Source organism: Pezoporus flaviventris, unplaced genomic scaffold (genome assembly GCF_033815535.1).
Source record: "Pezoporus flaviventris isolate CSIRO_AGI_PZ_B2104156 unplaced genomic scaffold, CSIRO_AGI_Pfla_v1 ptg000013l, whole genome shotgun sequence".
NCBI lineage: Eukaryota > Metazoa > Chordata > Aves > Psittaciformes > Psittacidae > Pezoporus > Pezoporus flaviventris.
Window position 1 is genome coordinate 2,094,195 of NW_026892561.1, and position 21,982 is coordinate 2,116,176.

General features: G+C 49.2%; 3 protein-coding genes across 3 annotated transcripts in view; 2 read left to right on the forward strand and 1 right to left on the reverse strand.

The window, feature by feature from the left end:
• Positions 1–369: 369 nt before the first annotated feature.
• DHCR24 (24-dehydrocholesterol reductase) lies at positions 370–11,411 on the forward strand. Its single transcript, XM_061451199.1, has 9 exons — positions 370–701; positions 1,975–2,130; positions 2,648–2,753; positions 3,039–3,157; positions 3,248–3,511; positions 4,305–4,448; positions 5,956–6,153; positions 6,932–7,110; positions 9,277–11,411. The coding sequence occupies exons 1-9, from the start codon at positions 471–473 to the stop codon at positions 9,428–9,430; spliced, it is 1,551 nt and encodes a 516-aa protein (XP_061307183.1). The 5' UTR covers positions 370–470; the 3' UTR covers positions 9,431–11,411.
• Positions 11,412–11,702: 291 nt separating this feature from the next.
• The window catches only part of LOC133268295 (NADH-cytochrome b5 reductase-like), a 131,542-nt gene continuing 121,262 nt past the window's right edge, over positions 11,703–21,982 (forward strand). The window contains exon 1 of the mRNA XM_061451211.1: positions 11,703–11,707. The gene's annotated coding sequence lies outside the window, so the exon portion shown is untranslated. The remainder of the gene's footprint in view (positions 11,708–21,982) is intronic.
• CIMAP2 (ciliary microtubule associated protein 2) lies at positions 13,103–20,012 on the reverse strand. Its single transcript, XM_061451049.1, is given in 10 exon segments — positions 13,103–13,297; positions 14,816–14,946; positions 17,912–18,040; positions 18,315–18,482; positions 18,891–18,941; positions 18,943–18,996; positions 19,083–19,211; positions 19,293–19,406; positions 19,502–19,594; positions 19,923–20,012. Coding segments are annotated over 10 exon segments (1,038 nt in total). The 5' UTR covers positions 19,962–20,012; the 3' UTR covers positions 13,103–13,167.

The window sequence follows — 21,982 nt, forward strand, 5'->3', positions numbered from 1 at the left end:
AACCCCCGAGCCCCTGTCCCCCACCTCACGACCCATCCCCAGCTCTGCCCCTGCCTCAGGCCTCAGACCGGGGCTCCCAGCCCTGTCCGGGTCCCGTCCCCCCCCCCACCCCCGGCCCCGCTGCCCCATGGCGGGGAGGATCCCCCACGGCCCCGCTGCCCCATGGCGGGGGGGGATCCCCCACAGCGGGGCCGGGGGCCGGGGGCCGGCGGCCGCTGCGATCCTGTGAGGGCAGAGCGGGGCCCGCCGCTCTCAGCCAATCGGCGCCCTCAGCGCCTGGTCCGATCTCCCCGGAGCTCTCTCATTGGTCGCTGCCCTCCCCTCTCCTCACGGAGGAGGCCTGCGGCGGCCAATGGGGCGCGGGCGCGCGGGGGAGAGGGGCGTGGCCGGGCGGCGAGGGCGCGAGCGGCGGGCGCGGTATGGCGGGGTCCCGGCGGCCGTGAGGGAGCTCGTGCAGAGCGGCGGCCGCCATGTCGGCGGTGTGGTCGCTGGGAGCCGGGCTGCTCCTGCTGCTGCTGTGGGTGAGGCACCGCGGGCTGGAGGCCGTGCTGGTGCACCACCGCTGGGTCTTCGTCTGCCTCTTCCTCCTGCCGCTCTCCATCCTCTTCGACGTCTACTACCAGCTGCGCGCATGGGCCGTCTGGCGCCTCCACAGCGCCCCGAGGCTGCACGCACAGCGAGTCCGCCACATCCAGGCGCAGGTGAGGACCCCCCGGCTCTGACAGGGCACAGCTTCCCCTCCATCCCCAGCCCGCTCCTCACCGGCGCTGGCCGGGGCCCCACGGCGAGCAGCCCTCCCCTTCCCGTTTCCCCTCCTAAACGCGGCCGTGAATTCGGTTGCGGCAGCCGGAGGGAAGAGGGGGGGGGGGGGGGGGGGGGAGCAGACGAATAAAAGCCAGCCAGGGGTGTTTCTGCCCCTCCGTTATGGGTTTTCCTCTGTCTGAAACTCCTCGTGAAGTTGCGGCGTCAACATCTGGCAAGTCCAGATGTGTCCGTCCGGCTGCTGCCGCTGGCACCCTCAGAGACGTGCTGTAGTGTCCCTGTGTGCTCACATGGGTTAGGCATGTACCTGTGTGTGCGCGTGTGTAACATGGAAATGTCACTCTCGGAATGCCGGCTTAATGCTGTGTTTTAATGCCACTTCATCCTGCTCCTCGGTGTGGTTAGTTCCAGGAGGTGATTGAAGGGGAAATAGAACTCCTTCCACCCATAAATGCACATGTCTCTAGTGCTTCCGTGCTCTCTAGTATTTCTGTCACGTCTGCTGCTGTTTTCCCCCTTGACTCTCATGTTCGTTGCAGACACGGATCGATATTAACATGCACGGAGTTACTCTTGAAGAGTTTGGGGCTGGGTTTTCAGTCACCAGCTGTAGCAGCAGTTGGGCTTTGAAGAGAATGCTACACTTGATGGTTGTTCTCCAGATGTTAACCACTGTGGGTTTGCAGAATTCATGGATCAAATGTGTGGTTTACACATTTCCCTTCTCAGCTTTTCTCCCTTTGCCTGTTCATTTGCAGGCTCAGACCATTTTTGGGTGTGTTTAGGAGGAGGAATTGTTTCATTAAGCTTCACAGAACTAAGATTAGATTATTTATGGCAGTGATAATACCTCCCCCAGAGGGTAGGGTTTCCTGTTTTAAAACTCATTGTTAGTTCTCTGCTAAGTTTTCTGAAGCCCCTCTCCAAACCCCTAAAGCTATAGAGTATGTGTATGGGTATATATATGTAGAGAAATACTTTCTCTCCATAACTTAACTCCTATGGTGGTATTTTATTTAGAGGTTCAGAGGTCTGCAGAGAGACTTCCAAAGCATCCCTTCTCAACACAGAGACATCCAGGCTTTGTTACTTGCAGGTAACATGCACGTAGAGGAGTAGCAGTGTTCCACAGAGAGGGAAAATGTTTCTGGTACCCGTTATTGATGGCACATGTATGCCTTAGAGCATCACCTCAGTTGTTACCTCTTGCAGGTTCGGGAATGGAAAGATGAAGGCAGCAAAAGATACATGTGCACTGGCCGGCCTGGCTGGTTGACTGTATCACTTCGTGTTGGGAAGTATAAGAAGACTCATAAGAACATCATGATCAACTTAATGGATGTTCTGGAAGTGGACAGTGAAAGACAGGTAACAAATTCATCACAGAGCTTTTGTAATAATGAAGTTTACAGCTTTTTTTAACTACATTTGTAGCTGGAGAGATTCAATTCATAGAATCATAGAATAGTTAGGGTTGGAAAGAAGCTTAAGATCATCTAATTCCAACCCCCCTGCCATGGGCAGGGACACCGTAAAGAACAAAGGATTTTTATAGCAGTAGATCCACCAGGCTTTACAGGGTGTGCTCAGATCATTCTATCAAAAAAACCCAGCATATGGAATTGTTTAGCTTTTCTGTGCTGAAGTCTAAAAGACCAGATTGATTTGTGGTTTGGGGGACTGAGCAACAAGATGTTGAGGCAGAGGAGGAATCACTAAACAGTTTCAACTATTTTTAGTAGTGCTCTTAGGAAAGTAAGTCTCTGAATTCTGATAACAGATGGAAGCACAATCTAGTTGGCTGTGTTTTGTCATCCTTAATGCTGAACACTTAATTCATGATTGGTGGGGGCAATTGGGTTGGGTTTTTTTTTTTGCTCTTTAGGTTGTTCGTGTGGAACCTTTGGTGACCATGGGCCAGTTGACTGCATACCTGAATCCCATGGGCTGGACTATTCCTGTGGTACCAGAGCTTGATGATCTTACAGTAGGTAAGGGTTGTTTTGATGACAGGAGACTCACTGATTTTGCTGATAACGCAAATGTCACTGCTTTTTATGCAGTAACGTTGCATTATTTTAAAGGTTCCAGAAGTACTCTGTTGAACCTGATGTTCTGTTGTGGTATTTATGTTGTAAGCGCTCCCTTTGTATTTATTTAGTTTTTAAATAGTCTTCAAAGCATGCCCAGAGCTTAAAAGTTGGGGTTTTGTTCTCATAAATCACCTTCATTTCTCAATGTGTTTCATTTGATTTGTTACGTGCTCTCTTGATAAGGTGGCCTGATCATGGGAACTGGCATTGAGTCTTCATCCCACATCTATGGACTTTTTCAACACACCTGTGTGGCCTATGAACTTGTTCTTGCTGATGGAAGCCTTGTGAGATGTTCACCAGTAAGACAAACTGTTCTTTTGCTATCATTTACAATGTCGTTGACAGTTTTCAGTGTGGATATATGATTGAGTATGACATACTTTTTGCAGACTGAAAATTCAGACCTATTTTATGCAGTGCCTTGGTCTTGTGGTACTCTGGGTTTCCTGGTTGCAGCAGAAATAAAAATGATTCCTGCCAAGAAATATGTTAAAATCCATTATAAGCCTGTGAGAGGACTGCAGAACATCTGTGAGAAGTTTACTGAAGAGTCTAAGAAAAAGGAGAATAGTTTTGTGGAAGGACTTGTGTATTCTTTGGAAGAAGCAGTCATCATGACAGGAGTCCTTACTGATGAAGCTGAGCCAAGCAAGGTAAGTAAGGGGAAGTTATAGAGAAAAAATACCCCCAGACTTTAACTGAAGCTGTACTATATGCCAGTGTAAAACCAGAATCATTATGAGATTGGAACAATCTCTTAGCATGGGACTTAAAGTTAGATCCATCCATCATAATATTTTAAACTATAGCTTTGTGCTGCTACAGCAGTCTTTACTCTAAATCTCTTCATCTGAGAACAAATGATCCACTCATTTCATTATTCCAGCTAATAATTTAATCTGCAGCCTTTTCATTGCAGTACCTAAGGAGGAAGACAAGTGTCTTCTCTCATATGCAGAACAAGGCTGCTTTAAAGTGCAGTTATTCAGGGTAATTCTTTCCTCAGCAAGCTTTTAATACAGCTCATGTTGGTAAAACACATCAGGGACGTTTACAGGAGGGACATGCCAGCTGCTCACTGCAGTCCTCCACCTGGATCTTTCTCCTTTGCCATATTAGACTTTCAGTTAGCAATGAGTTGAGAGATGGATATTTTATGAATCCAGTGCTGTCTCATTCATGGTCTCTTAATTAACTGGTAACAGCCAAGCCTTAGCAACCCTTATCTGAATTAAACCTTAGTGGCAAGAAAAGAAAGCAGCAGCCATGCACGTGGAGAACTGAAGGCTGCCTGGATCTTTGGTGACAGTCTCGTTCACACTGTCACAGAGGGTGTAGCTTTGATTCTTCACAGTAAAGGCACTTGGGGAGGTACTTAATGTTGTCTGGTAAGGTGTTACTGTTTTCTGTGTTGGTGTTTGCTCAGGAATGCGTATTTTCTTGCAGATAAACAGAATTGGCAACTACTACAAGCCGTGGTTCTTTAAGCATGTGGAGAAGTATTTGAAAGATGATAGGACTGGAACAGAATACATTCCCGCAAGACATTATTACCATAGACATACACGCAGTATCTTCTGGGAGCTGCAGGTAAGACCAGTTCCAGACTTAAAATAACATCTGCAGGAAGGTACTGTGCTCTTTCCCAGTGTGGTTACAGTGTGCCTTCTCCTTGGCAATGCTTCTGCTTTTCATGGCATTAAAAGCCATGAAGTTTATGGCAAATTTAAAAGTCCTACATTTGGGCAAAACAAATGTGGTGTTAGATCATAACCTCCTGATTTCTGTTTAGTGCTTTTCTGAATTTAGACATAAAGTACATGTCTTGGCATGAAGCGTTTATACCTACAAAGTGATTGTCGTGGTTTAAGCCCAGCCGTAAATCAGAACCGTGCAGTCTCTCTCTCACTTCCCCCCCTTCCCTCCCCGCTCCCAAAGGGATGGGGAAGAGAATCGAAAGAATGTAACTCCCACGGGTTGAGATAAGAGCAGCCCAGTAACTAAGGTATAACACAAATCACTGCTGCTGCCACCAATAATAATAATGATAAGGGAAATAACAAGGGAAGAGAATACAACTGCTCACCACCCGCCAACTGATACCCAGCCTGACTGAGCAGTGATCTAGCCCTTCCGGGTAACTGCCCCCAGTTCTACATCCTGGGCATGACGTGCTGTGGTATGGAATACCTCTTTGGCTAGCTTGGGTCAGGTGTCCTGTCTCTGCTTCCTCCCGGCTTCCCCTCCTCCCTGGCAGAGCATGAGACTCAGAAAGTCCTTGGTCAGACTGAACATTACTAAGCAGCAACTAAAAACATCGGTGTTATCAGTGCTGTTCCCAGGCTGAAAGTCAAAACCATAGCACTGCACCAGCTACTAAGAAGGAGAAAAAAATGACTGCTACTGCTGAACCCAGGACAGTGACTTTCAAAGACACATGGTGGCAAAAACATGACTGTGAAATCAGGGCTGAAAATTTTCCCTGTCTAAACTATGAATAGTAATTATGCAGTAAGGTCATTACTTTGACTGGTCATTACTTTATTGAGATGTGCATTTACACAAAACTTTGTGTGGCATTTTGAAAGAGTTCCATTGCTACCTTTTGAATCTCTGGAGTGAGATACTGGATCTTTCCAGCTCCTGGAAAAGGTAAAGCAGCAGTTGCCTGTGCAGGAACTACTTAACATTTTATAGCTTTAAAATTCTTTTAAAGAACTTACCTTGTGTATGTTTATTCTTGCAAGAGTTCTGTAAGTTTAGCTTCTTATGCACTCTTTCCTTAGATGTTTTAAGATAATCACTTACTGTTCTCTGAACTTCATTCTCTGAAGAGATTTGGGGCTGAGTAAGTTGTGATTTATATGACTGAAAATCAATCATTGTAACTAGAGGGGGCTTTGGCCAGGGCTGTGTAGCTAAGCTCAGTCCAGGCCTCTCTTATTTGTTCATGTTTATATTACAGTAGTTTAGCAAAAGTACCATCAGTTAAGTTTGTTGAAAGTCTGGTTTAATACTGCTGTGAGAATTCTGAAGCATTGTCTTTTGGTTCACTTGCACATTCTTCAGTAAAACTTCTTTCCTTTCCTCTTTCAAGGACATCATCCCCTTTGGCAATAACCCTGTTTTCCGTTACGTGTTTGGCTGGATGGTTCCTCCCAAAATCTCCTTGTTGAAACTCACCCAAGGAGAAGCTATTCGAAAGCTGTACGAGCAACACCACGTTGTACAGGACATGCTGGTGCCAATGAAGAGCCTTGAAAGATCTATCCAGACCTTCCACGATGACCTTAATGTAAGAACACGTGGGTTTAAAATGCAGCAAATCCCAGACTGTTTGTGATAAGAGCTGGGACTGTTGATCATAAGGCACAACAGGGGGCTTGTGTAGAAGGTCATGATTGTATCCCAGGGAGTGCTGTGCTTTGCCTTTGTGCAAGGCTGCAGAAGAAATGAACAAATGAGGTTCAAACTTTAGTAGAAGGCCAGCACTTCAGAAAGATTTTATCACTTAGTGAAACTTGAACTTTGAGCCTTGGGTGACAGGGCCTAGCCTGAGGCAGGGGGTTGGAACTGGATGTTCGTAAGTTCCTTGCCAACCCAAACCTTTCTGTGATGGCTGGTGGTCTCACTAAACCCCACCTGCAGGAACTGATTTCCCTTTCTTGCTTCTATTGCTGAATTCAGTTAGTGTAAGAAGTACAAACCTGGGAATTTCAATTTCAGACCGGCCTGGGAGAGAAAACTCTTCATTCTCTTTACTCAGAGTGTGTATTCAGTTGTTGCTTTGGGATGAGGGATGGTGTGATTTTGTTTCATTTCAAATACCTGAGGGGGAGGAGATGTAATTCTAGGAGGACACAGTGCATATTCTGAGCAGCTCAATCTAATTCTGTTATGATCATTCGCAAGTGCAGCTAAGAACCACAGCAAGACAATTGGAGAAGACAAGCTATGCATGTTTCAATCCCAAACTGGGAGGAAGTCCTCAACTCCTCATTTGTCACCTTTATTAGGAGATAGCTTAAAGGGTTGTTAAAGATAAGTGAAAAAGTGTTTTCTTGCCTCTGCAGGTGTACCCTCTTTGGCTATGTCCTTTCATACTGCCCAATAATCCTGGTATGGTCCATCCAAAAGGCGATGAAGCGGAACTCTACGTGGATATAGGAGCTTATGGAGAACCCAAAAGGAAACAATTTGAAGCCAGGGCTTCGATGAGGCAAATGGAAAAGTTTGTAAGAAGTGTGCATGGGTAAGGATCCCACTCCTTAGAATAGTAATAATGGCACAGAATTTACACCCTTGTGGTTTAAACAGTTATTTAATCCCACAGCACTAAAATATTGCAATAATTTAACCACCAGAGAACTGATTTTAATTAGTAATTTTTATGTTATGATTTGGAAATATGATTCACTTTTATGACTTTCTTGTGAAACCAAACCACTGGCTGGAGTTCTTGAGGTGTATTTGGGAGCTGGGTGGCTTCAGGTCACCTTTCAGCACCAGGCTGCTCTGGGAGTGGAGTCTCTTGCTGCAACAAAACTCATCCAAGCACCCACTGAGGTGCAGAAAGGCCTTGGCAGGTTTGTGCTGACTGTACAAAAAGCAGTTGCTGCCCATAAGCAGCTCTCAGCACGGCTCTTAGCCCTGCCCTCAGGGAGGCAGCCACTGGGCTGCGTGTATGGAGGCTGATGTCTTTCAGCTGGTTCAGAGCAGGGGCAGAGCAAGGGCTGTTTTGGCTGCAGTCCCTTCAGGAATGCCAGGGGCTGTCAAGGTTTGGACAGCTTCCCTGCCTCCCTGCCCTTGGGACTGTTGCGCTCCCTGCAGCGTCATGCTGCAGCTCTGCCCCGTCCTTGTGCTGGCATGTCCTTGCAGAGGGAGGCCAGCCTTGACTCGTCCTTGTGCAGCGGTGGGAGCCTTTCCTCCCTCACAACTTGTACTTCCATAGCTTCCTTTTCCTTGCCCTGATTGCTATTACACAGGGCCACAGTAGGCGTGAGATACGTGCCCACCATCTGTCACAGACTCCTGCCACCCTCATTTGCTGTAGTAGTGTCAGTGGAGAAGCAGTTCCAGGCTTGTTTCTCAGGAACAAAAAACAACTACATGGTATTTTTACACCATCAGTACGATTTATCCCCATTTCTATTTTGACCTGCTTCTCAGTCTAACAGTGATTGTATCCCATGTGGCTCAGTACCAGTGGTGAGTCTGCTTCGAGATGATTTGAAGAGTGTGAATGACTTTTAGCTGCTCTAAGTGATCTGCCAGAGAACAAAGCAACCAAAAGCTAATTTTAAGGTGTTTTTTTTTTTTTTAATTAACTGGAAATCAAGCTTTTAATTTAAAGCTCTTTACTAACAAAGTTTTGTCTCATCTCTACCTGTCCCTGGGAAATGAATAAGGGATAAATGCTTAATCTCACAGTTTCATAATCACACACAACAAGAGAGCTTTCATGTAAGAGTTCCTGTTTTACTGCTGCATTTTGGAGAGCACAGGATGAAAGTGGGGAGTTGTCCACAGCTAAATAAGGGTTTCATTTAGTTCTGTAAATGGACCTTTGTTACACTCTTCTTCATTTACACTATAACTTTATCTCCTCAGCCTGGTATATTCTCAGTGTGCAGTTCAGAGAAGCTAGAGAGTCAAAGAATGCATTGCTACATCTGCCTTGAATGCCTTTTGTAACACAGACTAATACAAGATGCCATGATTGCACCTCCATGGATCATAAGAAAGCGTGCAGAAAAAGCAATTCCTTTTTCTGAAGCTGGAATTGAAAGGGTTTGAATGGAAGAAAAGGCAAACAGGCTTTCAAAAGCAGTTAGAAAAGTATTTGCCAGGGATAATTTAGGTTACGTGAGCGTTTCAAACTCTTCATTTGAGGGAACTTCTGGTTCTCTCCAGACTTGTGGTTCTGTGAACACAAGCTGTTAGCATACAAGTTGTCAGAAGATTTGGCTGCACGTGGTCAAAATCTCTAACGTGAACCACTGTTTTACACACATTTATTAGTCCTTCTTTTTGCAGTAACAAAACTAACTAAAGCATTGGTACATTGATGGCCAAAGAAGGGTTCTGAACCGTATTTTAAAGGCAACAGTTATTTTAACTGCTTGCTTTTCCCATCTTCCCCTTCACTAAAACGACTCTAGCAGTATTCTGCTGTTTTCACCATTACGTGTTATTTCCGTAAGGAAAAGAGATCATGGTAATGTTAAATCCACAAAACACAATTGGCTGAGTGTTGCAGCATAGTCCATGTGAGCAATTATATTTGCCTGCCTTTTAAAAGTATTTTGAATTGGGTTTCTTGGTTGAATATTTGCTGCCCTGACAATTTTCTTTATCCTTGATATATCTTATGGCACAATTAATATTGTCCCCTGGTTTATTTTTCCCTCCTCTCCAGTTTCCAGATGCTGTATGCAGATTGCTACATGACCCGTGAGGAGTTCTGGGATATGTTTGATGGGTCCTTATACCACAAGCTGCGGGAGCAGATGAATTGCAAGGATGCCTTTCCAGAAGTGTATGACAAAATCTGCAAGGCTGCAAGGCACTGAGCCTGGATGGTCTAACCAAGCAATCAGGGAAAGATGAATTTACCTATAGCTAGTCAGTATATCCTTTAAAAACAAAAAAAGCTTTATTGCTCTCCAAATAAGCTCATTCTTGTTGATGTTTAAAGGTATGAATTCCTGCTTTATGAATTTATGTTTAGTATTTCTTTGTATGTTTTCAAATGGATTTTCCAAACTCAAAGTGATTGTTTTGAAGAGCTCTTCCAAGTGCTAGCCTTTGTATCTGATGTGACATGGGTGGATTCACCTATTTCCGAGCATAAGAAGAACAGTTGGAAAGGATGAAGATGCTGGAGTCACACCAGCTGTGTGCTATAGCTCGATGTAACATGACTTCTGAAAACAGCAGGGAGGGTGCAGAAAGAGGTGCCAAAGCTGAACACGTTGTCACATTGATCATGATGTTTAAAACCGTTTGCCCCCGGTTGGTAACTGGTGGGACACCTCAGCAGTGGTACCGTAACCTTCCAGCTGCTGTTTGGTGCTGTGCCACGTGGGTTGTACTGTGCTGTCATGTCAGCAGAGCAGTGAAAACTCTCTGGCAGGGGCTTCAGTTTCAAAACGAAGCGTTGAGGTGTGAATAGAACGCTTTTTACTTGTGCCTATCAGATCCGTTTTGATTGTAAAGCTTAAGTGGATGTAGGGTTTAGGTACTTTGTAGCTGGCTAACAGTGCATTGGGGGTTGCCCCACGAGTATCTGTGTTCTGGCTTTGCAGACTACTGAAGAAATTGCTGCTATTTCATATAGCCAGGTTTTGATTTCAGGTTTTATTCATTGTGGGTCACTTTATGTGGATTTTTGGGGGTTGTTTTGGGGTTTTTTTTTTGGGTGAGGGTTTGGTCACTGCTTTATTTTAGTGCCTTATGAATACTTGGTTGGAAGAAGATATGGGTTATTTCAGACCATTCTGGCCTGGCCAGTAGGAAGAGGAAGTCCAAGCTTTCTTTACATGAGTTTTGTTAGAGCAATTGGCTGTGGATAGGAGCAACTGTGGTTGTGAATCTTGACACACACAAGCCTTGGTTCTGACTCGAGTCCCATTTTTGCTTTATGTTTTAGCTGGATTAGGTTGATAGGCTTTGTAAAAGGACTGTTTCAGTCACCTGGAGAGGAAATCAGCAGCAAGTACTGCTCAGTCCCCCCTTCTGCTGCTTTTGGGTTCCAAACCAAGCCCATGTCTTACTCAAGCAGTACTTAAACTTATTACTTGAAACCTTACTGAGCTTGAGGGAGAAGAAAGTCATATTCTTGTGTAGAGGGTAACATGAGGAACTTCTTAAACAGTTACCAGTGGGAGGCTTAATTTCTATGTGTGCTAAACCAATGATTTTATTTATTGATAGATGGATGTTTACTGTCCAGATGAAACCAATGATAAAGCAGTAACAAGAATCAGGTTGGCCTGGTACTCACACTGCATGCTGGGCAGCTTGTGTGCAGATAAGGTACCCCTTATGATCAAAACCCAGTGCAGGGGACTGGTAGCAGGGGCAGCCTTCCATGGGGAGACACAACCCATGCAGAGTGGGGCAGGAGCTGTGTCAGTGATCCAGGAGCATCTGCTATACCGTCCTGGGGTGCAGGGGAAGGCAAAGGCTGATGCTCAGGGTGTAACCAGCCTTCCTGCCCCTTGTCCCTGGGGCAAAGCTGCCCTTTAGCCCAGCGTTTGTAAGATAACCTGCACAGAGCAAGATTGGGTTTGGTTAGCTTTTAAAGGGCCACGTTAAAACAGCTAGAGGATATGCAAATACTTTTCTTTAGGCTGTGTTTCTCTCACCTACGTGCTGATGATCTTTAGGTATGCACTGTATTTGGGTTTTCACTCCTTAATTTATTGGCAAACTTTGGATGATACTGGGTACTGTAACTGTTATCAGTCCCACACATGCACATGCATAATTGCTCTTACTTTTTGGTTGTATGGGCTGTTTAAAATAAAGATCTAGCCAGCATACTGCTCATAGGGGTGTCCTTTCGTGATTGCTTACTTTTCAACAGCTGCCAAGGTCGTTTCTCCTGCTTGCTGTCCTGTTTCAAATGGTCAGCCATCACTGAGGAATGCTGCTGGTGAGGAAACATTGCTATGTGCTTGGGAGGGGAGGACCCTGGTGCTGCAGACAGTGAAGGAATGGCTTTGAAGTCTGTGAGTCAACACTTAACCTCTGCCCCAAGACACACTGTACAAAACAAACACCATACAGCTGAGCCTTAACCCTTCAGTGATGCCCCACTAGCACCACGTAGCCTCATGATTCCAGTTATCCTGATCTCCCCTACTTTCACCTCATTCTTTCCCTGGTGGATTTAGGTGCTACAGCTGTTGATAGCTACTTTATTCTTCCCCCTTCATGCTAATAAATCTAATCCCTTGTTTGAATGAGCAGCCACAGAAGGGAGGATGAAGATTCAGGGCACTCTTTAGCCTGAGGAGTTTCACATCCACATCTCTTGCCTTGGAAAATACCCTCACAGCAACTGTGTGGGCTGTCAGAGGTGTTCCTGCCCCTCCCATGGTCACAGCTTTGCACTCCCTTCCCAGGAGGAAGCTGCAGGCTTCTTCCTGAAATCCAGGCTTCCAAATGCCTCAGGCCCACTGAAACCACCTTCCTTTAATCACATCCCATGCTGGCCTTGGCCTACTGTGTGTCACAAGCCTCTTCTGCTGCCCCAGCAGTATCTCTGGAGCAAGCGCTCACCCACATCCCTGCTCAGACGTTGCCTATCAGGGAACTCCTTCCTCTGCCTCTCCACAACAATCATCAGGATTTCCTTAACTGACTGCAGTTCTACCTGTGCTCAGTTATCTTCCCCCACCAAAGGATAATTGCAGGTTAATTAGCATATTTAATTAGCCACAACTAATGGATAATGACACCTCAATTTAATTATTCCAGTCTGGTCTAAACACTGGTGTGAGATTTCATAAAGCTTAATTCTAAGTGAACCAGTATACTCCCTGTGCATTTTTATGGCCATCCTCCTTTGCCACTGACACAACTCTGCTCCTTTCTCCATCATGTCTAGGATTTAATATCCCAAAAAATGTGCAGTGATGACATTAAATTCCCCCCAATTCCCTCCCTGGCAGTGTTCAAAGCCAGATTGGACGGGGCTTGGAGCAAGCTGCTCTAGTGGAAGGTGTCCCTGCCTGTGGCAGGGGGTTGGAACTGGATGAGCTTTAAGGTCCCGTCCAACCTAAACAATCCCATGACTCCATAAAACCTTTGCATTGTTAATTCAAGTGAAGCTGTACGTTGCAGCTTGGGATGAAGATCCCTGCATGCAGCCACACTAAAGGCAGCACAGGACATACACACATGCAGTTACTAAGGGCCGGAGTTACTACCCTGCTACTCTACAGCAGTGCACTTGCAGCCACAGCTCTCCCTTGAGCTGTGTTGGTGGTCCAGCTGTGGTACCACAGGTACCTGCAGCTTCTTTAAGTAGCATCGTTTGAGCACAAGTGCTCAACACAATGAGCCACGAGTGCCAGCAGACCATACTTCAGAGGATAGGCAGTGTCTGTCACCCTCTTCTGAAGCCTGTCACTTTGACAAAGCCCAAGGTGGAAATAATTACTGACAGAAAAGACTGTTCATTGTCTGAGTGTTTTATTAGCACAAGGCAAAACTTGAGCTGTTTCCAATCTCGACTTGCATGCCAACATGCTGTAAGCATTTTCATCTACCCTGTCTCCTCCGTTGCCATGTCTGCTGTTTACCCACTGACCTGGGCTTTCCAGCACCATCTTGCTTTGGGAAAAGTGATTTCTTCAGAGGTATCTGGACAACGTGGAGCAGATATCAAATCACACCAGTTGATTTTAGCAACAGGCTTGAGCCGCTTGCTGTGGAAAAAAGATGTGATTCAATGGGCTCAGATTACTGGCTGAATTAATCTTATTTATCTTGAGTCCAGAGGAGTCCACAAAGATGCTGCGAGGGCTGGAGCAGCTCTGCTCTGGAGCCAGGCTGAGAGAGCTGGGCTGGGTCAGCCTGGAGAAGAGAAGGCTCCTGAAGGGGAGACCTGAGAGCAGCTCCAGTGCCTAAAGGGGCTGCAGGAAAGCTGGAGAGGGGCTTGGGACAAGGGCCTGTAGGGACAGGCCAAGGGGAATGGCTTTAACCTGCCAGAGGGGAGACTGAGATGAGCTCTTAGGCAGAAGCTCTTCCCTGTGAGGGTGCTGAGGCGCTGGCACAGGGTGCCCAGAGAAGCTGTGGCTGCCCCATCCCTGGCAGTGTTCAAGGCCAGGTTGGACACAGGGGCTTGGAGCAAGCTGCTCTAGTGGAAGGTGTCCCTGCACGTGGCAGGGGTTGGAGCTGGGTGAGCCTTAAGGTCTCTTCCAGTCCCAAACCAGTCAATGGTTCATTAGTCTTAACAAGCACAGGGATGAACAGAGCTCTCAAAAGCCTGACTGCTCCCGTAAAAGCACAGCTGTAACTTGAAGAGTGGTTCTGGAGCAGGTGCTGTTTGATCAGAGATGAGGTTGAATTCCAAGTCCTGCTCACTGTTCACATATTCTTTTATTCCTATTGCAAGATGAGCAAAGCTGGGCAATATTGAAAGCTTGATTCCATTCTGCCTCCTCCATCACAGGACAGCTGATTTCTGGTTGCTCCACTGAAAGCTGTCAAGTTATATTCAGCCAAGACTGATTTCCAGCTACTCTCTGGAGGTGAAGAAAGACTTTTGCAGAGCTGCCAATGCCACCGCAGCAGCTTGCTGATCTTGGCCACAAGCAAAGGTGAGAGCAGAGGGCTACCCCAAGGCCTCTCATTAATATCCTTCCTACCTGCATCACAGGGTTTTCACACTAGCAATTTCAAAGCCCTTTGTGGTGCAAGTGAGGTGTGTTATCCTCCCTCCTCACATGGGTAAACCGAGGCACAGCCTGAGAAGGTGATTTCTCTTCAGGGCTGTTGAGCAGTCCAGTGCTTGCACTGGGAACAAGTCCAGACAGCCTAATTATCCATCCACCTCCCAGTCCTTCCCAGGCTGCCTCCTCTAACTCAATGAAAACTAATAGCGTACACCTCCGCTGCAGTCAAATTGCATTTCACAAGATACAGCAACCACCTCAGCATCTCTCCGGTGCCTCAAGACCCAGTTCTTTAACCCTCCCCAAATCCCTGTGCAATGAGGAAGCGCAAAGGGAGGGGAGAGATGCAGCAATACCAATCTCCCTGTCCATAGATGGACCCTGTGGTTGGGCTGGTGAGTGTTCCCCAGTCCCAATCCATGATTTAACTACATGATCATCCCATCTCACATCAGTTGTAGTGTCCGAGAGTCTCCCCAGAGCTGCTCAAGATGATTTACCTGTAAGCCAATGTGAAACCACTTACAGCCCCTTGTCTATCAGACTTACAGCAAGTAGGCATCCCGCTTCAGGTTGCTCAGGTACCGCTGGGCATCACACTGGTACAGGGACTGGTATCTTGTCTTCTGAGGGTATTTTTCATGCTTGGAGATGTTGTAGCGACCAGCGCCTACAGGGTTCTTAAAGGAAAAGGTCTCATGTTCTTCCCCGTCCACAGGCAGCACAGGGGATGTGAGTGGGGCAAAACCAGGTAGTGCCTGTGCATGGCCAGGCCTGCAGCTGCAAAACATCACAGAATCATCTGGGTTGGGAAAGACCTTTAACATCATTGAGTCCAACCATTGAACCTGCGCTGCCAAAACCATCACTAACCCATGTCACTGAGGGTCTCACCTACACATCTTTCAAATCCCTCCAGGAATGCTGACTCCACCACATCCCTGCTCCAATGCTTGACAGCCCCTTTAGGGAAAAGGCTCCAGCTCCTCCTGTTTGTTGCCCATGCATTAGTGTAGATGCACTTCAGCTGGGCTGTTGATCCCACCACCTCATTGCAGGGGAGAAGCCCTAATTCCTATGGGGCCACTCCCAGGTGCTTCCATGGTTTCTAACACACCAGTGACTCTTGAGGCTTTGCTGCCCCTACCTCCACTGAGATAGCAGACTAAAGGACTTCACTAGCACATCATCCCTCAAGCACTGGTGTGCTGCCCCCTGATTTATCCATAGGGATCCTGGGTCTATCCCTTTCCCCTTCAAACCTAGTTTAAAGCTCTTCCAACGAACCCTGCTAAGTGCTGTCAAAGATCTTTCTTCCCCTTCCAAACAGGGATACCCCATCCACCACCAGCACGCTTGGTGTTGTGGAGAACAACCCATGATCAAACATCCCCCAAAATTCTGCTGGTGACACCATGCTCAGAGCCAGGTATTGATCTGCTGGCTCTTCCTGCTTCTTCCCTCATCATTCCCTGCAACTGGAAAGACAGATGAGCATACTGCTTGAGCTTCTGATCCCTTAACAGTTATCCCAAGGCCCTGAAGTGTCTCTGGATTGCCTTTGGACTTCTTGTTGCAACTTCATAGCTGCCTATCTCAAAGACCAATAATGGATAAATAATCCAAGGGCCATACCAAGGTGGGAAGCCTTCTCCTCACATCCTTAACCAGGGCCCCAGGGAGGCAGCAGGCTTCCCTGAGTAAGTCCAGTCTGCATACTGGGCCTTCTATTCCTTTCAGAAGAGGAGCCTCCTGTGACAATGACCCATCTTTTGTTTCCCTGTGGAAGCAGTTTTGCACCTCCAAGTTCGATGAACCACTGTCCTTGTTCAGTTCCACTTGCAGAGCCTCATAGCTACTGTGTGAGGGCATGTGGGCAGGCGGAGTGCTCACGGAGGAGACATCACCATTGCCAATGGTTTAGCTCTCTCTTGCACTCCATCGATACTCCTCAGCCTTCCTTTTTTCCAGAGCTCTATCCCAAAGCAGAGGAGCCCCTCTCCGGGGCGCACCTGCCATAGGAACACTCACTGCTGCCCTCTGGTCCTGGCACAGGAGCCAGGCACACCCTGGCACCGGGATGTGAACACGTTTCAACTGGACCTCTGCCAGGGCAGCTGTGACTTTCTGCTGGGTGCCAAGCACAGCACCGCGCCCTGGTTGCCTGCCCTGTTGGTGGGGCTCTTGGCCACTGGTGTGCCCTGGGGCGCTTCTTTTATAGGTGTGGGGGTGCTGCTGCCCTGCCCAGGTGCCATCAGACACCATGGCGCAAGCTGCCGGCTCCTGGCACCCACGGGGGTGCTCAGGTTTGGGAAACCCTCCTGTGCACCAGTTCTGTCACTGCTTGGTGACTGGTAGAACAATGTGATGTGTCTTACCCAAACTGAGCCTGCATTGAAGGCGAGGGAGGAGATGCATGGCAGGGGGGTGGAACTGGATGATCTTCAGGTCCTTTCCAACCCAAACCAGTCTGTGATTCCGTGATGCCATAATCAGTGTCAGCCCCACCACTCCCCTTCATGAACAGTTCTTCTCATCACAGCTGTCCATAAAGAAGTCTGTAAGCTCTGCACACTCACCAGTCAGCTGTAGTGAAGGGCTGCCCTGTCACAGCCTCCCCACTGGAATGTGATCTGTGAGTTCCCTAACAATTACAAAGGTGTGATCTTAAGGTCCTTTCCAACCCTAACCATTCTATGATTCTATGTCTTCATCCTTGACCTCTTTCAAGTTGTCTGTTCCCTGCTCAGCTGGATAAAGGAGAGAAGCCACGTGGAAGTCTGCTCCCCGTCCCTAGCCAAGGTGGGCTATTTCAGATTAAAGCTTTCCCCTGTCTGCTTTGAGGCCTTTAGGTTTTGCTCTGGTTCTCTGTAGGAAAGCTGCCAAGATGAATACAGCTCCAGGAATGGGTATGAAGGGAAGGGCTCCTACCTGCACTGTCCCTGCAATGTGCTGCTGATGCTGCTAAAGGTAAAACTGGCTTTCAAGCAGCAGAATATGACTTTCTGGGAGCATACAAGCTGCTCCTGGCATCTAAAAGAACTCAAACTCAGCTGCTATCATCCATGAAGTGCATCTGCTTGCTTGCAGCTGATGCAGAGCAAATCTAATGGGAAGGGTTGTCTGAGAGCATCCCTTGAAAAGAGCAAAGGCCTGAAGGTGAAAGCAGAGATAATGTGGTCACTGCTGAGCTCCTGCCCCTCTGCTCACCTGCCTATGGACAGCACATGCTTGATGCTCAGCATGATGCTGTGCACGGGGGCACCTTTCCCTTGACCTGGCAGGTTGCCTTTATTCACCATTTATTCCATAGCAGCCTATTCTGGGCAAGAACAGCAGCAGCCAGAGAGGGGCTCATCTCCTCACTAAAGAATGGGTATCTGGACACATCACCCAGGCTTCCTTGATGGTGGGGAGAGAAAAGCTCCTCCTGAGGTCAGTCTGCCCTTCTGTCACAGACAGCTCCTGATGTGGCACTTCTGTTCAGAGGACAGAGGAGAGGAGGGACCCCTTACTCTGGCTCAGAGGAGTTTCACCCTCTCCCAGGGTGCTGGTAATGGACTGGAGATGGTCACAGAGGAAGCTCAGAGCCTGACTATTGACTGTTCCCACATCCCTCCCTCACTGCTGCATCTGTTCACTCACCTCATTCCCAGTAAAGAGGCGGTAGAAATTTCTGTCAAATCTCTTGGCAGTTGACCAGGATGGGGTTTGGCTGTTGCATGCTGATTTCCCAATGGGCTTCGGGTTGTAGGAGCCTGGGCCCATCACATTCTATGCAGAAGAAAACCTGTTACAGTTCAGTTTGCTCATAGAGCTGCAAAATGTTGGAGAGTCATCCATCCATCCATCCATCCAAGCATCCATCCATCCGTCCATCCATCCAAGCATCCATCCATCCATCCATCCATCCATCCATCCATCCATCCATCCATCTATACATATATACATTCCCACAAGCCCTAAAGCATCCTCACCCCAGGTACCCGCTGCACCACCAGGGATGCTGGTGACACCATGGTACGATGTCCCTGCTCCCACTGACTACCTTCCTCGGGCACTGGCTGAGTGTGAACCAGAAGATCCTCTCCGTGGGGCAGCCTGGGTCCCTCGGCAGGGTGCTGAAGCAGCCTTTCTTCTTGTTCTCATTTGACATCAGCTCATCCAGGAAACTCTTGACAGGGACAGCGACCGCCTCAGAGCCTTTCTTCTGCTTCTGCTGGGGCAAGGGAGCAGCACAAGAAGCTCAGCTGCTGGTGGTCTCTTGGTCCACACCATCCATCCCGTGCGATGACAGCTCAGCCCTGCCACTGCTCAAGGAAGCTGTGGCTGCCCCATCCCTGGCAGTGTTCAAAGCCAGGTTGGACACAGGGGCTTGGAGCAAGCTGCTCTAGTGGAAGGTGTCCCTGCCCGTGGCAGGGGTTGGAACTGGATGAGCTTTAAGGTCCCTTCCAACCCAAACCATTCTGAGATTCTATGCATGAGCACATTTCTCCAAGGGAAGTCAAGGAGCAAAACCCAACAGGACAGATGCTGGCAGATGCCTCTCTGCATCCTTATGTGCCAGCAACGCCGCAGCTCACTGAGAAACCCCATCCATGCCCTGGACCCTGTGGCACCGCACCTCCAAGGCTTGACAGCCACCACCGGTGGGCTTCAGCCTCCCTCCTGAGACCCGTCTGGCCGATGCTGCTCCGCAGGCTGTAGGTGCCAGGTCCCAGGCCACTGCCCTGCAGGCACAAGGGAAAAGCTGCGTTCAGCGGTGGGACAGGGCCACCCCCCTCAGCGTGTGCCCAGGGCAAGGGGCAGGACTTGCCGCAGCCTCCGTCGGTGCACACTTGGCCGTCCTGCTCTCCATCATCCCTCTTGTGCTGGCAGAGCGCTTGTCCCTCTCATCAAGCAGGATATAGGGGTTCCCATACGTGCCAGGGCCAGGGAAGCAGTCCTGCAGGAGAAGATGGGGTGGCTATAGGCTTGTTTTCCAAAGCCAAGTCCCCAGCATGTCCCGTGTCAGGATGCGACGGACCCCGTGAGCATCTCTGAACCGCTCATCCCTCGTGTCGCAGATCCCCCGGATGCTGGTGGGATGCATCTCCTGAAGGAAGTCCTTGATGTTGTACGTGCCTGGGCCCAGCCTATCCTGCAGGAGGAGAGTGGGGAAGGGTGAGGGTGGGTTTGGGCAGTGCTGCCTGCACCGCTCACCCCAGCAAAGGGGGGATGAAACCCAGCCTTTACCTGGCGCTTGCGCCTCTTCATGATCTCCTTGAACTGGAAATGGGGCAGCTGAATGAGCCGGGGGCCCTGCTCTGCTCTGGCTGATGATTTCCCCTGCAACACAGAGCCGTCAGCACAAGGCTGAGCCCATCCTCAGCCAGCCACAGCCAGGCCAAGGAGAGTGATTAGGGGAGATGGACACAGGGATCTGCTGCTCCGCATCCAATCCTCCATGCTCTCTGTTTGCCAGCACCAGCGAGCTCCAGGATGAGCAGCCCACATCCCACGCTTCCACCCTGGAGTGTCCCAGACTGTTATGTGCAAAAGAGCCCAGTGCAAGAAGCTGCTCCCCAGCAGCACAGGCAGTGTGGGAGGTGAGAACAGCTACACCGCAAGTCCAGCTCTCCCTGTGCATCCATGCAAGCCCGGCCGGTGACCTCACCTGGCTGCCCATGCTCCGGAGCAGTGCCTGCAGCTCCATGCAGGCAGCTCTGGTCCTCCAGGGCGGCAGGGATGGTGCCAGCACTTGCCATGGCAGTCATCACCATGGCACCGGAATCACTGTAACACAGAATGTCCCCTCCCGGGCTGGCAGACAGCAGGGCCAAGGCAGGAGCCTGGCTATAACCTTTTGCCAAGCTAAAGAGCTGGACCCAACCATTTACCAGGCATTTATAGGGACAAATTATCTCTAAGCTGCTAAAAAATACATTCCTAAAGCCAGTCCCACTTTGAGCAAGGAAACGATGCTCTTGGTGCAGATGTCCTCTATGGGGCTGCATTTGCTGTGTCTGTGAGCACTGGCAGGTCTGGATCCACATCCATGAACAGCAGTCCCCTTAGCACCCAAGGTGCTTCAGACAGGAGCATGCCAGGCCTGGGGAAGCAGTTCCCTGGTGCTAGGCTGCTGTTTGGTGCAGAAAGCAAGGTTTGCTGCTCAGTCCCAGCCATGCTTGCAGGCTCTTTGGGATCCTGCTGAGGGTCAGAAGAGGTTGCCCACCTCCAACAGGACGCTGGCACTGCTCTGACAAGTCACCAAGTCCTCCAGTGCCTCACTGGTGGCTTCCCTGAGACTGAGCCCCTCGGTTGCTTTGGCACCATGGACTGCTTTGAAGCAGTTGCCTTCTCTTCTTGGTCCTTCATTCATCTTCCCCCCCCATCCTCAGCGTTTTTACCCCTAGAAAGCCCCAGGGCAATGAGGGGAGGCCCCATATGGCAGCCGAGTCCCTCAGTCCCACCATGTGCAGGACATACCCCTCTCAGGCCACGCATTTGAGCCCGGTGGCATAAATCAGTCCCCAGCAAAGCAGCAGGCGAGCAGCATGGTGAAAGGCTGCAGGGGCAGCAGTGCCTTTATTGGATTCCTCCAGCACAGCTGGAAGAAATAAGGAGCACAGACCGGCTTTCAGGCACCGAGCCCCCGAGCATCCAGTCCTGCCCGCTGGTTTAACAGCAGGTATCAGCTTTCCCTGCAGACCACAGCTCTTGTAAACCCTCCCGGTTAAAGCACGGCACCAGAGGATCAATCCAAGGTGGTTTTGTGCCTTTGATCAGCGCAGCAGGCAGTGAGTCACTGGTGGAAACGCGGTCTGCTTCTCTGGCAGGTGATAGAAGCACAACTCATGGAGTCAGCTGGGTTGGGTTAGGTCCCCCCTGAGCCTTCTCTTCTCCACACTGAACCCCCCCCTCCAGGTCTCTCAGCCCTTCCCCATCACACTTGTGCTCCAGGGCCTGCACCAGCTCCATTGCCCTTCTCTGGCCCCGCTCCAGCACCTCAATATCTCTCTTGTAGTGAAGGACTCAGAGCTGAACACAGGATTCAAGGTGCAGCCTCACCAGGGCCCCATGCAGGGGGATGATCACTGCCCTGGCCCTGCTGCCACACTGGTGCTGATAGGGGCCAGGATGATGGTGGCTTCTTCTTGGCCACCGCTGGCTCATGTTCAGCTGGACCAACATCCCTGGGTCCTTATAGGCAATAGAAATGGTGACAGAGAACCCTCCTGCTATGAACTGCCTGGTGAAACCTTCCACTTCCTGGGCAAAGAGATGGCCAAAGGGATAGGGAATGTGGCACCGGAGGTCCTGTGGGACCCACAGCTCAGCTGGCAGGCATCCTGCACCCAGGAAGTCTTTGTCAGGGCCAGCACAGTGTGCTGTGTGTCCAAAGTATGGGCTGGTCCCCTCTCACAGGGACCTGTCCTGCTCCTCCAGTCCCCGAGGCAGCCACAGAGCTTCTCCCAGCCAGCCTGGCATTGCTTTTGGACTGGGAGACACATACAGGGAGCAGAGACTGCCTGACAAAACCAGGGCAAGCAGGGCTGGGAGGGAAGTTGCTACCTGGCAGCCAGGAAATCCAGGTCAGATCCTGGCTCTGGCACTGGGGGACTTCCCCCTGGATCACACAGAGTCACCTCACAGAGCTGGGTGAGCTAGTTGGGAACATTAATGCTCAAAAATCACCCAGCAACATCAAAATGTGCTCTTTAACCCCTTAGTTTT

Excerpts from the sequence above, each read along its gene's own strand:
- DHCR24 (XM_061451199.1), top strand. The coding sequence starts at position 471 with ATGTCGGCGGTGTGGTCGCTGGGAGCCGGGCTGCTCCTGCTGCTGCTG. Across the intron at positions 2,754-3,038 it reads GCTTGATGATCTTACAGTAG|GTGGCCTGATCATGGGAACT; the intron begins GTAAGGGTTGTT and ends TCTCTTGATAAG. Across the intron at positions 3,512-4,304 it reads ATGAAGCTGAGCCAAGCAAG|ATAAACAGAATTGGCAACTA; the intron begins GTAAGTAAGGGG and ends ATTTTCTTGCAG.